This window comes from Muntiacus reevesi, chromosome 2, assembly GCF_963930625.1.
Source record: "Muntiacus reevesi chromosome 2, mMunRee1.1, whole genome shotgun sequence".
NCBI lineage: Eukaryota > Metazoa > Chordata > Mammalia > Artiodactyla > Cervidae > Muntiacus > Muntiacus reevesi.
Genome location: NC_089250.1, coordinates 266,831,194 through 266,849,245, shown reverse-complemented (window position 1 = coordinate 266,849,245; position 18,052 = coordinate 266,831,194). Strand labels below are relative to the sequence as shown.

At 41.7% G+C, this 18,052-nt stretch overlaps 1 protein-coding gene across 1 annotated transcript; it reads left to right on the top strand.

The window, feature by feature from the left end:
- The first annotated feature begins 3,494 nt into the window (after positions 1-3,494).
- On the top strand, positions 3,495-16,862 carry LOC136158849 (sulfotransferase 2A1-like). Its single transcript, XM_065920678.1, has 6 exons — positions 3,495-3,630; positions 5,939-6,147; positions 11,829-11,955; positions 13,604-13,698; positions 15,177-15,354; positions 16,583-16,862. Exons 1-6 carry the CDS (start codon positions 3,495-3,497, stop codon positions 16,693-16,695), a joined length of 858 nt encoding a protein of 285 aa, XP_065776750.1. The 3' UTR covers positions 16,696-16,862.
- Positions 16,863-18,052: the final 1,190 nt, after the last annotated feature.

Sequence of the window (18,052 nt, the reverse complement as noted above, 5' to 3'; positions counted from 1 at the left end):
GGAGAATACTGGAATGGGTAGTTGTTCCCTTCTCCAGAAGATCTTCCCAAACCAGGGATCAAACCTAGGTCTCCTACACTGCAGGCAGATTCTTTACCAGCTAAGCCACAGGGAAGCCCAAGAATATTGGAGTGGGTAGTCTATCCCTTCTCCAACATATCTTCCTGACCCAGGAATTGAACCAGGGTCTCCTGCATTGCAGGCGGGATTCTTTACCAACTGAGCTATCAGGGAAGTCCCCAATCATTAATTAACTGCTGTCATTCCAATAAGATTCAGTTCAGTTCAGTTCAGTTCAGTCGCTCAGTCGTGTCCGACTCTTTGCGACCCCATGAATCACAGCACGCCAGGCCTCCCTGTCCATCACCAACTCCCGGAGTTTACTCAAACTCATGCCCAACATTCCAATAAGATTAACAGTTTTATTAGTGTTCCATGACCTATGAAGTGGGAGAAGAATACAATTTCTTCATATAATCTGTATATTCAATGTTATAACTAAGGGGAGTAACGTGTAAAATGATCTGAGTATTGCTGACACAGGTTTACTCTCAGTAATTATTGGTCACTCACAGTATCATTATGATTATTGTCACTAACTAGAATTATTTAACAATTGTTTAGCAATTACAAAGAATGAAAATATAATTTTCACTCTCCCTATTGTTGATTATGTGAACATGTGAAGCCTTTGGTTCTCAGAGAGATAGAAGGAGAGTACAATGAAGTAAAAATTGCTATTATGAATTTTCAATGTGGCAGATATGAGAATTCTCTTAGCCCTGTCCCTAAAACATGAAATCACTTAATAAATGCTCATTATGTTAATGATTGGACCTCCTGGGGACTCGGTGGTGGAGAATTTCCCCTTTCCAAAGCAGGAGACAGGTTCGATACCTGTGTCGGGAAGATCCCGTAGAGAAGGAAATGGCAACCCACTCCAGTATTCTTGCCTGGAGAATCCCACAGACAGAGGAGCCTGGCAGGCTACAGTCCACGGGGTCACAGTTGATGGGGTCACAAAAAGGGTCAGACACAACTCACTGAGTAAGCAACAACAGCAAAATGTTTATGATTAAATGGCAAACAAGAACTGCCTCCTGTAGTCCATGTAGGTATAATATAAATTCAACCCCACAACCTGTGAGTCTAAAGCAAGTTCTTCACTCCTATGTTCAAAGAGGGAGATTTCAGGGGCTGCCCTGGTGGTCCAGTGGTTAAAGCTCTGAGCTTCCAAAGCAGGAGATGTAAGTTCAACCCCTGATCAGGGAATTAATATCCCATGGGCTACGCAGTGCAGCCAGAGATTTTCTAAAAATTTTTAATTAGATTGCTATTAAAAAAAAGAGAGAGATTGTTGTTCACCTAAAACTAGCACAATGTTGTTCCTTAATCAGTTATAGTATAGTGTTAGTCGCTCAGCCATGTCTGTCTAACTTTTTGCAATCCCATAAACTGTAACCCTCCAGGCTGCTCTGTCCATGTCTCCAGGCAAGAATACTGGAGTGGGTTGCCATTCCCCTCTCTAGGGGATCTTCCCAACCCCAATACAAAATAAAAAATTTAGGGAAAAAAAAAAAAGAGAGAGAGAGATGTCAGTCCATGGTTTCTCAATTTCCCTCCAGCTTCTTGTTACTATGTCTTTTTATTTAGTTTTTACTTTTATTTTTAATTATCTTCAAACTTAGAGAAATCTTATCAGAAATACACAAAAAATCTTGTACATAATTCACACAGATTCACCAGTGGTAATGTTTTCCAACATTTGCTAGATTATGTTCTCATTTCTTTCCCTCTCATGGATAATATTAACTTTTTTAACCACTTGAGAAAAAGTTACTGATATCATTTCCTTTTATCCCTCCAAACTTCAGGGAATATTTTCTAAGACCACAGATATTTCCTTTATAATCTCAGAAAAATGATAGAAACCAAGGAATTTAGTATTGATGCAATGTTATTATCTAATCGACATTGTGCAATCAAATGTGGCCAGCTGTCTCAACAATAAAATGATAGCACTTTCTGTGGCCTAGTATTCAATCTAGGATTTAGTTTACATTCTCCCTTCTCCTTTCTCTGGACCATATCCTCAGCTTTTCTTTTCTTGGGGTTTTTTTCTTTAAATAATAATTTGATAATTTGAATGGTACCAGACAATTATTTTGTACAGCTTCCTCAATTAGAGTTTACACAATATGTTCTCATTAATACCTTCAGGTCTAGACTTCACGTTTTAAATATATGCCCCCTCCCCAAAAACGGAAGGAAGCAAGCAAGAGACTTCTCTGGCAGTCCAGTGGTTAAGACATTAAGCTTCCAAATCAAGGTGCATGGAATTCAATCCCTAATCAGGGAACTAAGATGCCACATACATCCTGGCATGGCCAAAAACAAACAAAAAAAAGGGTGGGCGGGGGAGAGAGTAAATTTACTGTGGGGAAATCTAACAAACATTACCTCGGCCAAGTGATCAAGGTCAATGGTGAGTTGTCAAGTTGATAGTGAAAGTCCTTGAAATGTTAGGACTATAATAGTATTTTACCTCCACAATCATTGCCTCCAAAACCCAAAAACCCAGTCTAATTATCAGGAAAACATGGAGTACACCCCAAGAGAGGAACCTTCTCCAAAATATCTGACCTGTCATCCTCAAAACTGTCAAAGCCATCAAAGACAAGGAAAGTCTGACAAATTGTCACAGCCAAGAGAGACATAAGGAGACATGAAGACCCAATGTAATGTAGTGTCTGGGCCAGAATCTTAGAACAGAGAAAGGAAATTAGGTAAAACTAAGGAAGTCTGAATAAAATATGGACTATCAGAATTTTCTATACTATCTTTACCATTTTCCTATACATGTAAAAATGTTGTAGAAAATAATAATAAAGATTATTTAAAATATTTTTTCAGGCTATCCTGGTGGTACAGTTGTTAGGATTCTGTCTTCCAACGCAGGGGAAAAAGGTTCGATACCTTGTCTGGAAAGTTTCCACATGCCTTGGGGCAACTGAGCCCCTGGGCCACATATTCAGCCCAGCAGACTAGAGCCCGTGCTCCTCAACAAGAGAGTAATCCCTGCTGGCTGAAACTAGAGAAAGCCTGTACACAGCAATGAAGACTCATAGCAGCCAAAAAAATAAATACATATATTTTAAAAGACAAAACTTATCAAAGTGAATCAGGAAAAAAATAATAAAATAAAATATATTTTCTTAATTCACCACATGTCTGCACCCTCCATCTTGTTACTAAACTCCTGGTTTCCTCCCATGACGTCAAACTCAGGTTACTCCAGAATGTTCTCTGAATGACTTCACGATTACCCAATATTGTCAGTCTTGTGACCTTCTCTTTTCATCAATAGGCACAAACTTCAGTGAACAGGGAAAGATTAATGATTGTTTGATGTTGACTGTAAAACGGATCTCCCAGCCCAACAGTGGCTATACTAAGGCTGAAACACCCACAAGAGGTACAAAGATCTCATTGTCATGACAGGACAGTGTGTGTGGTTTGAAGGGATACCCTTCCCGAGCATGGGATTCCCATCTGAACACCTGAGAGAGGTGCAGGAGAATTTTATTATTAAAGATGAGGATGTCTTACTGCTGACTTACCCCAAATCAGGTAAGAAAGCAGGACCAGATGCTGAGGATTGCTTCCTCATTCATTCAACAGACAGGCAGAATACTTTCTGAATAGAAATGTCCACTGATATTGCTGAAGAGCTGACTCATTGGAAATGACCCTCATGCTGGGAAAGATTGAGGGCAGGAGAAGGGGGCAACAGAGGATGAGATGGTTGGATGGCATCACTGACTCAGTGGACATGAGTTTGAGCAAACTCTGGGGTGTATTGGAGGACTGGGAAGCCTGGCATGCTGCAGTTCACGGGGTCACAAAAAGTCGGAGATGATGGAACGACTGAACAATAACAGCCACTAGCTTTCAGAGAAAAAGGATCTAGACAGGCAGTTACACAATAAGCTGAGTGCTCAGAGGGATAATCTAAGGCATCAGGGGGACCCACGGGAGTGAATCACAAGGCAGATTCAGGTGTATGCAGAGAGTGGTGGAAGGAGATGGATGGCCAGGGAAGTCTATAGAAGAAATCAGGGAGGGAGGTAATTATGTGAGATGATGTATATGTTAATTAGTTTGGCTGTGGTGGTCATTTCACAATGTGGTGGTGGTGTTGTTTAGTCGATAAGTCATATCCAACTCTTTTGGGACCCCGTGGACTGTACCTCACAAGGCTCCTCTGTCTTTGGGATTCTCCAGACAAGAATACTGGAATGGGTTGTCATTTTCTTCTCCAGGGCATCTTCCCGACCCAGGGATCGAGCCTCCTACAATGACAGGTGGATTCTTTACCACTGAGCCATGGTGAATCCCTCACAGTGTGTACATATATCAAATTAACATGTACACCTTAAAGATATACATTCTTTTTTTCAAGAATTTTGATTTTTACCTTTTGATTATTATTATGACTTATTGTTGGCTGTGCTGGATCTTCATGGCTGAGTGGGCTACTCTCTAGTTGCGGTGGGCAGCTTCTCTTGTTGTGGAGCACAGACTCTAGAGCTTCAGTGGATGTAGCATGGGGCTCAGTCATTGTGGTACACATACTTGCAGGTGGAGTCTTCCTGGACCAAGGGTGGCACCTGTGCCTCTTGCATTGGCAGGCAGATTCTTAACTACCAGGGGAGGCCTACATTCTTTTTTTTTTTTAACTTTAAACCATATTTATTTTCCTTGATATTTATATAAATCATATTTTAAAAATACGTCACGTGCATTTCTATGTAAAGTATATGTTATTCTTCTTGTCTTAATATTTTTGCTTTGTATTAAAGAGACCATAAGCTCCCTGCTAGCAACAAGGCTTATCAAGTTACTTGTATAATATAATGGGGCAATGGAGAGCTTAGTATTGCTATGTTGACCCTACTGCTTTTGAACTGACAATGTTAAATATATACAATTTCATTTGTTAGTTATAATCAAGGGGGGAGGGCAGGGAGTAAAACACAATTATCTCAGCCAAAAACAAAAAAGTGGAAGATATGACATCTATATTGAGATAAAAGGGATGAATGTGAAATGATTTTGCAAGAAGGGATAGTTTCTGATAAAGGTATCAGCATGGATCATGGTCAAGAATTGGAAAAAAGCCTGACAAATCCAAGGGACAGAAAGGATGTGAATCATATATTTGTGAGGGGTAGGGTCATTGAGGGACTGTGATTGGGCAAGAAGGAAGACTGATGACCTTAGAAGTGGTGTGGTAGTGAAAAGTCAAGGGCAATGGGAACATAACGTATCACAGGATTTATTAAATATCCAGATGGTGGAAGCAACCCAAATGTCCACTGATAGATGAAACAAAATGTAGTAGCTGCATATAATAGAACACTATTCAACCTTAAAAAGGAACGAAGTTCTGACTCAGTTGACAACATGGATAAACTATGAAGACATTACCCTAAGACAAATAAGTGAGACACTGTATGATGCCACGTAAATGAGGTTATCAGAAACTGAAAGCAGAATGGTTGCCTGAGACTGACAGGGACTGGAAAGAGGGGAAAATGGAGAGTTGTTACATAATGGGTCCAAAGTTTCGGTTTTGCATGATGAGAAAGTTCTGGAGGTCGGTTACACAACAGTGTAAATATACTTAACCCAACTGAAATGTACTCCTGAAAATGGTTAAGATGGTGCCTTGGATGATCTCTATACTTTATGAGAATTTTTTAAGTCAGATTAAAATGGCTCACCAGAGAAAGAAATGGCAACCCACTCTAGTATTCTTGCCTGGAGAATCTCCATGGACAGGGGTGTCTGGGGGGGCTACAGTCCAGGAGGTCGAAAAGAGCTGGACGCGACTGAGCAATTAAGCACAGAATGACTATGTTTTTCCTTTATCTAGGAACGAACTGGTTGATAGAAACTGTCTGCCTGATTCATTCTAAGGGGGATCCCAAGTGGATCCAATCTGTGCCCATTGGAGAGCACGCCCCTTGGGCAGAGGCTTTCAGGGGGTATAATCTACTAAAAGATAAGGAAGGCCCACGTTTCATCACTTCTCACCTCCCTGTCCAACTCTTCCCCAGGTCTTTCTTCAAGTCCAAGGCCAAGGTCAGTGCACATAGTCAAGATAGGCTTGATCAATACTCATTAAACTTTAACTTACCTGGCAACCAGTTGAAGATCTGTTTGAAATACAATTGTGTTCAGTAGGTATGTGGTGGGGCCTGAGATTCTGCTTGTGCACACCACAGCCATACTAACTACAAGGTATAAAGCATTCCAGAGGTTCTATAAGCCAGATATAAACCAGAGACAAAGAGAAACCATAATACCCAAACCTTACATTTAAAGCCTAACTAGAATTTATAACTGTATTATACCCTAGGTAACACTCCTTTGCCAAAGAAGGTTCAACCTACTGCACAACTGCACTCATTTCACATGCTAGTAAAGTAATGCTCAAAGTTCTCCAAGCCAGGGGTCAACAGTACATGAACCGAGAACTTCTCGATGTTCAAGCTGTATTGAGAAAGCCAGAGTAACCAGAGATCAAATTGCTAACATCTGTTGGATCATAAAAAAGCAAGAGAATTCCAGAAACACATCTACTTCTGCTTCATGGACTACACTAAAGCCTTTGACCATGTGGATCACAACAAACTGTGAAAAATTCTTCAAGAGATGGGAGTATCAGACCACCTGACCTGCCTCCTGAGAAATCTGTATGCAGGTCAAGAAGCAACAGTTAGAACTGGATGTGGAACAACAGACTGGTTCCAAATCCGGACAAGAGAATGTCAAGGCTGTATATTGTCACCCTGCTTATTTGACTTGTGTGCAGAGTGCATCATGTGAAATGCCAGCAGGATGAAGAACAATTGGAATCAAGATTGCCATAAGAAATAATAGTAAACTCAGATATGCAGATGACAGCACCCTGATGGTAGAAAACGAAAAAGAACTAAAGAGCCTCTTGGTGAAAATGAAAGAGGAGAGTGAAAAAGCTGGCTTAAAACTCAACATTCAAAAAATGAGTCATTTTTTGATTCATTCAGTTCAGTTCAGTCCCATCAGTTCAGTTCAGTTGCTCAGTCATGTCCGACTCTTTGCAACCCCATAGACAACAGCACGCCAAGCCTCCCTGTCCATCACCAACTCCCAGAGTTTACTCAAACTCATGTCCATTGAGTCGGTGATGCCATCCAACCATCTCATCCTCTGTCATCCCCTTCTCCTCCTGCCTTCAATCTTTCCCAGCATCAGGGTCTTTTCCAGTGAGTAAGTTCTTCCCATCAAGTGAACAAAACATTGGAGTTTCAGCTTCAGCATCATTTTCCTTCCATTGAATATTCAGGACTGATTTCCTTTAGGATGGACTGGTTGGATCTCCTTGCTGCCCAAGGGACTCTCAAGAGTCTTCTCCAACACCACAGTTCAAAAGCATTAATTCCCTGGTGCTCAGCTTTCTTTATTGTCCTACTCTCACATCCACACATGACTAATGGAAAAAACCATAGTTTGACTAGACGGATCTTGTTGGCAACATCATGACTGTGCTTTTTAATATGCTGTCTAGGTTGATCATAAATTTCTTCCAAGGAGCAAGCATTTTTTAATTCCGTGACTGCAGTCAACATCTGCATTTTTTTTGGAGCCCAAAAAAATAAAGTCTTTCACTGTTTCTATTGTTTCCCCATCTATTTTTCATGACGTAATGGGGCCAGATGCCATGTTCTTAATTTTCTGATTGTTGAGTTTTAAGCCAACTTTTTCACTCTCCTCTTTCACTTTCATCAAGAGGCTGTTTAGTTCTTCTTCACTTTCTGCCATTAGGGTGGTGTCATTTGCATATCTGAGGTTATTGATCTTTCTCCCGGAAATCTTGATTCCAGCTTGTGCTTCATCCAGCCCAGCATTTCTCATGATGTTCTCTGCATATAAGTTAAATAAGCAGGCTGACAATATACAGCCTTGATACACTCCTTTCCCGATTTGGAACCAGTCTGTTTTTCCATGTCCAGTTCTAACTGTTGCTTCTTGACCTGCATACAGATTTCTCAGTAGGCAGGTCAGGTGGTCTGATATCCCCATCTCTTGAAGAATTTTTCACAGTTTGTTGTGATCCACACAGAGAAGGCTTTGGTGGAGTCAATAATGCAGAAATATATGTCCAGTCCCATCAGTTCATGGCAAATAGATGGGGAAACAATGGAAATAGTGATAGGCTTTATTTTCTTGTGCTCCAAAATCACTGCAGATGGTGATTGCAACCATCAAATTAAAAGACACTTGCTCCTTGCAAAAAAAAACAAAAAACAAAAAACTATGACCCACCTAGACAGCATATTAAAATGCAGAGACATTACTTTGCTGACAAAGGTCAAAGCTATGGTTTTTCCAGTAGTCATGTATGAATTTGAGATTTGGACCATAAAGAAGGCTGAACACCAAAGAATTGATGCTTTTAAACTGCAGTGCTGGATAAGACTGTTGAGAGTCCCTTGAACTGCAAGGAGATCAAACCAGTCAATCCTAAAGGAAATCAATCTTGAATATTCTTTAGAAGGACTGACACTGAAGCTGAAGCGCCAATACTTTGGCCACCTTAATGTGAAGAGCTGACTCATTAGAAGAGACCCTGATACTGGAAAGATTGAAAACAGGAGGTAAAGGGGATGACAGGGGACGAGATGGTTGGATGTCATCACTGACTCAATGGACATGAGTTTCAGCAAGCTTGGGAGATGAAGAGCGGGGTTGCAAGGCATACTGCAATCCATGGGGTCACAAAGAGTCGGACAAGACTGAGCGACTAAACAACAACAACAACAAACCAACCTTTGTTGCTCTAAAAAATAATTGTGTGTGTGCTCAGTTGTGTTCAGGTTTCTGTGGTGGCTCAGATGATAAGTGTCTCCCTGCAGTTCAGGAGACCCGGGTTTGATCTCTGGGTCAGGAAGATCCCTTGGAGAAGGAAATGGCAACTCACTCTAATATTCTTGCCTGGAAAATTCCATGGATGGAGGAGCCTGGTGGGCTACAGTCCATGTGGTTGCAAAGAGTTGGACATGACTAAGCGACTGCATTTTCACTTTCTTTCAGTTGTGTCCAACTCTTTTGCAACCCCATGGACTGTTGCCCCCTAGACTCCTCTGTCTATGGGATTTTCCAGGCAAGAATCCTGGAGTGAGTTCCCATGTCCTTCTTCAGGGGTCTTCCCAACCCAGGGATGGAACACGAATCTCCTGTATCTTTTGCACTGCAGGCAGGTTCTTGACCAATATACTTCAATTTAAAAAAGAGATTGTGAAACTTTGAATGATATCCACCTTTTTTGAAATTTCAGTATGTCACAGCACAATTAAGTTTTTTTTTTCACCCATCATTTTCTAAGATTATTTAAAATCAACCTATTTATATGAGACTGACCGGTGTTTGTGAAATGCCTGTACAGGGAAACTGAAGTTTAGAGAGAGATGAGTGAAAGTCACTTAGTCATGTCTGACTCTTTGTGACCCCATGGACTATACCCTCCATGCAATTCTCCAGGCCAGGATACTGGAGTGGGTAGTCTTTCCCTTCTTCAGGGAAACTTCCCAACCAGGGATCAAACCCAGGTTTCCCACATTACAGGTGGATCTTTACCAGCTGAGCCACAAGAGAAGCCCAAGGGCCTAGAATAATGTCACAAAGAAAGCTGACACCGAATAGAGATGTGATTCAGAATTTGAAATGCCAAGTATTCTTGCGTGTGTGTGTGTCTGTATGCATACACTAATCTTAAGGATTAGCTTGTTCAATCTCTACATACGTAGCTAACTTGGAAACTTTCTTCCAGAACCCTGATTTAGAACATTTCTCCTCCCCAAGAATATTTCCCCACACACTGCCCTAGTCAATGCCCACCCACAGAGGTAACCACTCCCTTTTGACTACTCACCCTATACTTGTTCTTGAGCTTCATGTACATAGACTCATATCACATGAACATCTGACTTCTTTTTAATATCTGTTTTTCCGGAGTCTTTAAAAAAATTTTTTTTTTAATTTTTAGCTATGCTGAGTCTTTGCTTTTGCTCGGGCTTTTTACTAGTTGCCAAAAGCAGGGACCACTCTCCAGGTGCAGTGCTTGGGCTTCTCATTGAAGTGGCATCTCCTGTTGCAGAGCTCGGGCTCCAGGGCGCTTGGGCTTCAGTAGGTGGGGTATCGGGCTCTAGGGCCCAAGCTCAATAGTTGTGGCACACGGTCTTAACTGTCTGAAGCATGTGGGATCTTCCCAGACCAGAGATCAGACTCCTGTCTCTTGCATTGGCAGGCACATTCTTTATCGCTGAGTCACCAGGGAAGCCCGAACATTTGACTTCTTTCACTCAAGATAATTGTTGGTACACAACGTCCTCAGGAATTGGCTGGGTATAATATGAAACTGGACTCCACATACAGAGGGCAGGGATAGACCAGTAAGAAAGAGACAGACCATTCCAAATTGGTAGGTGGCAGGTTTAATAAGCAAGGGAGGGGCTCTCCTGGTGGCTCAGTGGTAAAGAATCTGCTTACTAACCCAGGAAACATGGGTCCGACCCCTGGTCAAGGGGGATCCCACGTGCTGAGGAACAATTAAACCCATGAGCCACAACTACTGAGCCTGTGATCTGGGGCCTGGGAACTGAAACGATTGAAACCCACATGCCCTAGAGCCTGTGATCAGCAACAAGAGAAGCCAATGCAATGAGAAACCCATGTACTGCAACGAGAAAGCCGACACAGCAACAGAGACCCAGCACATACCAAAATAAATCAATAAAATTGTTTTTAAAAATAAGCAAGGGAACTTACTCATGAGGTCTGTCTTAGGCAGCCACAAGATGAGTAGCTTTGTGTACTTGCCCACCCCATCTTAAAAGTTTTTATAGAGACTTTACCTGGCTTGAAACATGTACAGGATCCCCATTGTTTCAATACCACATTACAGTCTCAAGGCTCTCTCCTTGGGCAGCTTCTGCTGCAGAGAAGTCAAGTGGAACACACTCCTTATATGAACATATAAGGAGGATGGGTTGGGTGCCTTCATTTGCCTAGATCCAGCTCACAGGTCAGTGATTCAATGAGTCAAACCTCCATGACTTTCCCCCTCCATGACTGGGGGGAGATTCATTCATGATGTTGTGTATGTACAGATAAATATTGCTGTGTGTCTCTAAGGATCTCATGATTTGTTCATCTATTCTATTAGTAATCTTTAAACTATAGTATGCAAATATAATATCAGTGACATATTAAAATCTTCCTGTGCTTCCCATTGTGGGTGCATGCTAAGTCATGTCCGACTTTTTGCAACCCCATGGACTGTAACCCACCGAGCTCCTCTATCCATGAGATTCGCTAAGCAAGAATACTTGATTGGGTTGCCATTTCCTTCTCAGGGAACCCATGGATTGAACCCGTGGATTGAACCAACCATGGTTCAATTGGATTGGATCCCAACCCAAGGATTGAACCCATGCCTCTAGCATCTCTCGCAATGACAGGCAGATTCTTTAGTCTATAATATCCGAGGGAAAGAACAGTGCTTTCCTCTTCCTTAGTTAGGGCTTCGCTATTGGTCCAGTGACTAGTTCACAAGAACTTTAAAATGCATATTTGATTAATGAATGTAATAACTAATTTATTAAAATAATCCATTGATATTTAAAGGGAACTTTCTAGGAATTGGTTTTTTCAACATTTTTATGACGATCAAGGTTGGAAAATAAGTATTGATTTTTCATGATCCAATTTTTCTCTTTAAGGTGATCTACCTCATCAGAAATCCCAGAGATGTTTTAGTGTCTGGTTATTTTTTCTGGAGGAGTGCAAAATTGGTTAAGAAACCACAGTCACTGGAACAATACTTTGAATGGTTCATCCAAGGAAATGGTGAGTGAATGTAAAATATGAAAGTTGGGAGTTGTCAGAGTCCTTCATCAGACCTCTTTTCATTTTTTTTACCCAACTTGATGTCTCTACATCTAACCAATGCATGGGTATAGGGTTCCATCACCACTGGAACCCAAATTTTCTAAATCCACATACTATCTTATAAAGCAGAAGAACTTCAACCAGCCTTTTTGTTTGCCCCATCAGAAGCTATCCTAGCTATTTTCTGAGTCTCCATGACCTAATACTAACACAAAGCACTCATATTCTTCTCCTGTACTCTCCTAAATTTGTGAAAGTCACGAGACTTTCTGAAAGGCAGCTTTTGTTGGCCTCCTGGACAACACAGTCCTGACTTTCCACCATTTACGTGTGCATCTTTCGAAAAGTCCCTTAATTCTCTTGTCCTCTGTGTCTAAAAACTGTATGCATTACCCCAGGGCCTTTATGGGCTTCCCAGGTGGCTCAGTAGGTAAAGAATCTGACTGTAATACAGGAGATGCAGGAGATACAGGTTCTGTCCCTGGGTCGGGAAGATCTCCTGGAGGAGGGCATGACAACCCACTCCAGTGTTCTTGCCAGGAAAATCCCGTGGACAGAGGAGCCTGGCAGGCTACAGTCCCTGGGGTCGCAGAGAGTTGGACAGGACTGTAGTGACTTAGCACGCACACACCCACGACCTCTATACTTTTTTAAAGTTAATTAATTATTTATTTGTCTACATCAGGTCTTAGGTGTGGAATGTGAATCCTTCCATCTTAGTTGTGGCAGGCAGATTCTTCCATCTTAGTTGTGGCTTGTGGGTTCTTTCATTGCAGCATGTGGGATCTAGTTCCCTGACCAGGGGTAGAACCCTGGCCCCCTGAATCGGAGCACAGAGTCTTAGCCACTGGGCCACCAGGGAAAGCCCTCTATGCTTATAATTACGCAGAACTTCTAAGCATTCTCAGATACTTGAAGTGTTGCAGTTTTTCTAAAAACTGTGTGATGAATCTAGTATCACATCGAGGTCATATTTTTTATTGAACTGCTCCTGAGTGAACTCTTCAGCCGTATCTCCTGCTTTGCTTCAAGCTACTCTTTCAGAAAAAGAGCAGCAGGAGTTCCCTGGTGGTCCAGTGGTCCAGAATCTGCCTGCCAAGGCAGGGGACACGGGTTCGACCCCTGGTCTGGGAAAATCCCACATGCCATGAGGCAACTAAGTGTGTGCACTGCAATACTGAAGCTATTTCCTGTCTTGGGATACCGAGTTGGTTTCCCAAGAAATAATTCCAACAGCAACAATGAAGGAAAGATGACAGACAGGGGAAAAAAAGTATTGTCAGAATGTACCTAACAAGCAAAAATACCTAAAGGCTGGACATATTAGCCCCCCACCCCCCGCCCAAAAAAAAATGCCACTTCTCAGACCACATGATTCACTGGAAAAGATTTCCTTACAGACCCTGGAAACCTTTATACAAAACCTGCTCCAAAGGCATTAGGCTTGTTAAAGGGCAAATGCATGGTGGTGGATACCAGTTATAACAAGCGTAAATGTGCCCGGCATTGTGCTAGCAAGTGAGCCCACAGAGTGAACTCAGTGTGTGGACCCCTGCTTTCATTCCGTGTGTCATCTACTCACTCTTTCTGCCTCCCCTCCGTGCAGTGGTATTTGGATCATGGTTCGACCACACTCGGGGCTGGATGTCCATGAGAGACAAGGAGAACTTCCTGATACTGAGCTATGAAGAGATGAAATGGGTAACTCTTGCTCTTAGAGTCAGCACACTCTCTCACCACCCTCTGCACTCCCCCCACCTTCCCTCCATTCCCCTGTGTCTCCCACCTTCTCAAAGTTTAGCCTGCAGTCAATAGGAGTGAGAATAGCAATACCTGGTCTTCATTGCCTTATTTCTTGTTGACACTTCAAATTTCCCTGCTCTCTTTCTGCACGTGGTTTTCTGTTTCACTGTAAGGTGAAGGGCTTTTTTTAAGAAAGAATTTTATGTTTTGGCTGTGCTGGATCTTCACGGCTGTCCTCAGGCTTCCTCTAGCTGCGGTGAGCGGGGGGTACTCTTTGTTGCGGTGTGTGGGCTTCTCACTGCGGTGGCTTCTCTTGTGGAGCACAGGCTCAGGCGTGCAGGCTGAGCAGTTGCAGTGCCTGGATTCTAGAGCACAGGCTCAATAGTTATGCCCTATGGATGAATTGCTCCGAGGTACATGGGATCTTCCCGGACCAGGGATCGAACCCATGTCTCCTGCACTGGCAGTAAGAATCTTTTCCACTGAGCCATCAGGGAAGCCCTTTCTTTTGTTTTCATTAGGATTTTTGTTTTGTTTTGTTCCATGTTGTTATTGTTGTTTTATTATTTTTTTTAACGTGTGTCATTTCTTGGTAGACCATATGAAATGCTCATGGAATAAAGAAAAAAATTACAGCATTATAGCTCTAACAGGAAAGTCTGATTCAAAGCAAAGCCTTTCTGGTTATAAAATCCATTTTCTTATCTTAATCTCTGAAGATCATGAGCCAAGTTTTGACATAATAAATAAGATATGATAAAGCTCTCTTGTGTTATTCAAATGATAGCTGTGAAAAACAGCATTATTTGGGCACATAGCCAAGACTTGAAATCAAATCCTTATATTATTGTCAGGTTCTCCCTGAAACTCTCTTGCCTAATCTTGATCATAATTGTCTAGAAGCCCTTCCCAAGTCTCTTTAGAAACCCAGCATTTTGCTGTTTTAAGGTGTCCTGAATTCAACTATACTGAGAAATCCATCATGGTCCTTTCATCTATTTTTTTCAACCTTTCTCTAAGTCATTTTTAAATTTCTCAAAAATTTTATTGAAGTATAGTTCCTTACAGAGTATATAGTTTCTACTGTACAGTAAAGTGAATCAGCTATACCTAGGCATATATCCCCTCTTTTTTTTTTTTTTTTTTGTATTTCCTTCCCGTTTAGGTCACCTCAGAGCATTGACTGGAGTTCTCTGTGCCACACAGTAGGTTCTCGTTAGTTACCTATTCTTTACTTGGTATTGACAGTGGCTATGTGCCAATGTCAATCTCTCAATCTCTCTGGACTCCCCCAACTCTATCCCTACTCACATCTTTTCATTTTTTCTCTTTTCCTCTCCGCTCTCCTCCTCCTCTCTCTGCTGTCTCCTCCCCCTCATCTCCTTTTCTACGTTCTTGCTCTTTCACATAATCTCTTAGATTTTCTCTTCTTTTAGGACACGAGGAGCACTGTGGAGAAGATCTGCCAATTCCTGGGCAAGAAACTAGAACCAGAAGAACTGGACTCAGTCCTCAGAAACAGTTCTTTCCAGGCCATGAAAGAAAACAATATGTCCAATTCTTCCCTCCTGAAGGGTCGGTATTTAGAAAAGAATGGAGAACTTTTGAGAAAAGGTAAAAGAAAATGTTCTGCCTTCAAAATGGATCAGAATATGCAGAGATTATTCTTGGCTTATAATAAGGCACTAACCATTGGGAGTAGGGATTGTTTGAATTTATCAACTTAAATTGATCATCACTTAAGATCGTCTCTTGTGAGCCCTTATCAGGGCATTTCTTTTTAGAGTATTGATGTGGGCTGCAGGTTTTTGAGAAAGTTTATTATTTTAAGGTTCATTTGTTTTGGTGTGGACCATTTTGAAGTTTATTGAACTTGTTACAATATTGTTTCTGCTTGATGTCTTGGTTATTTGGCTGCTAAACAAATAATGGCATGACCAAATAAACAACTAAAAAAAGCAGAGAAGATTAGTGAGACATCTAAATACAATAATGCAGGTGAGAAATGATGTTGACTTGGATGGAGGTGGTAGAAACAGAAGTTGTGAAAAGTGGGTAGACACTGGTTATTACAGATCCCATGCACTGTAACTTTCCAGGCTCCTCTGTCTATGAGAGTCTCCAGACAAGAATAATCGAGTGGGTTGCCATGCCCTCCCCCAGGGGCTCTTCCCAACCCAGGGACTGAACCTGGGTCTCCTGCATTGCAAGCAGATTCTTCACCATTTGAGCCACCAGGCAAGATCTGTTATAGAAAATAGAGCAGTATTATTGTTGATCAATTTCACGCAAGATGAGCTGGGAGAGAAGAGAAGGGGGGAAATTGTTCCAAGCAGGCAGAAGTGTAAATGAGTATGACCACTACGCATATGAAAACAACAAACCATTGGTTATTTTGCTATATTAACTAGGATTTCCGTGTCAAGCAGACAGAAGGAAATAGATCGAGGGCTTCCCTGATGGTCTAGTGGTTAAGAATCTGCTTGACAATGCAGGGGACACAGGTTTGATTAGTTGCCTACTGGCTGCGGGCAACTAAGCCCGTGCACCACAACTGCTCAGCCCAAGCTCTAGAGCACGTGCTCGGCAACGAGAGTAGCCCACGCACCGCAATTAGAGAGCAGCCCCCACTCACTGCAATTGGAGAGCGATGTGCACGGCACAAAGATTCAGCACAGCCACACATAAATAAACTCTTTTAAATAAATAAAATAAAACAGGTAAGAATGTGTTGTGTACTACTTATAGCAATAAATTAAAATAAATAGATCTAGAAGACATGTATTGGAGTCTTGAGACTGAGCCCTAGATCTGACATGAGCCTCTATTTTACGTTTGTCAGGCGTGACCGGGGACTGGAAAAATTACTTCACGGTGGCCCAAGCTGAAACCTTTGATAAACTATTCCAGGAGAAGATGGCAGACCTTCCTCAAGATCTGTTCCCATGGAAATAATGATCAAAAACTTCTGGATCCTATATGGACAATGATATTTGTTCTCCTGTCCTCATACATGTGAAGGACTGGGAGTAATTACATGAAACCTGTTATCTCATCCTGGTGCCTCAATTGATCAAATTTCTGCTTCTTTGAGGACCTGACTGTTAAAATTATCAGGGTACCCCTAATTCACTCTGTGGTAGCCCAGCTTTCAAAAAATGTTTATAGTGTTTCATTTCTTTCATACAGAGTGGTCAAGAAATAACCCAAAAATCATTGTTGTTCTTGTTCAGTCACTAAGCTGTGTCCGACACTTTGTGACCCCATGAGCTGCAGCATGCCAGGGTCCTCTGTCACCGACTATCTCTGACCTTGCTCAAATGCATGTCTATTGAGTCTGTGATGCAATCTAACCATCTCATCCTCTGACACCCCTTTCTCCTTTTGCCCTCAATCTTTCCCAGCAGCAGAGTCTTTTCCAATGATCGGCTCTTCACATCAGGTGGTCAAAGTATTGTAGCTTCAACTTCAGGATCAGTCCTTCCAATAAGTATTCAGGGTTGATTTCCTTAGGATTGACTGGATTGCTCTCCTTGCTGTCCAAGGGACTCTCAAGAGTCTTCTGCAGCACAGAAGCACCACAATTCAAAAACATCAATTCTTTGGGGCTCAGCCTTCTTTATGGTCCAACTGTCACATCCATAGAGTCAAAACTATAGTATTTGTAGTAGTCCATATGGTAAAGAAGCCCTGGATGGTCTTAATGTTAGCTGACTGAAGCCCACCAGGAAATGATAGAGCCTAAATGTTTCTTTAATTACTTCTGGAGTCAATATTTCAGAAGTGGGCATTCTTCCTTTTGCTTATTGTGTGAACGTGGGAAACCTTGAATCCTAAAGTCCTCCACTGGGTAATAGAAGGTGGGACCCATAAAATAACAATTGCTATTATAGAATTTCAATGTGGCCAATATGAGAATTCTCTCAGCTCAGCCCCTAAAACCTGGAAGCATTTCATAAATTCTCAGTTTGTTAATGATAAGATGATGAAATGGCAAATAAAACTGGATCCTGCCGTGTAGTTAGCTATTTAAATTCATCCCCATACCTGTGAGTCTAAAGCAAGTTCTTGACTCTTATGCTTAAAACGACAGATTTCAGGGACTTCCCTGGTGATCCAGTGGTTAAAATTCTGTGCTTTTAATGCAGGGGGTACGAGTTTGATCCCTGCACAGGGAACTAAGATCCCACAGTCTACACAGAGTAGCTAAAAATAATAACAATAATAATAAAAATAGATTTCTTTAAAAATTAGGTTGCTATAAAGTTTAAAAAAAAAAAAAAACCTCAGAGATTTCAGTCCATGGTATCTC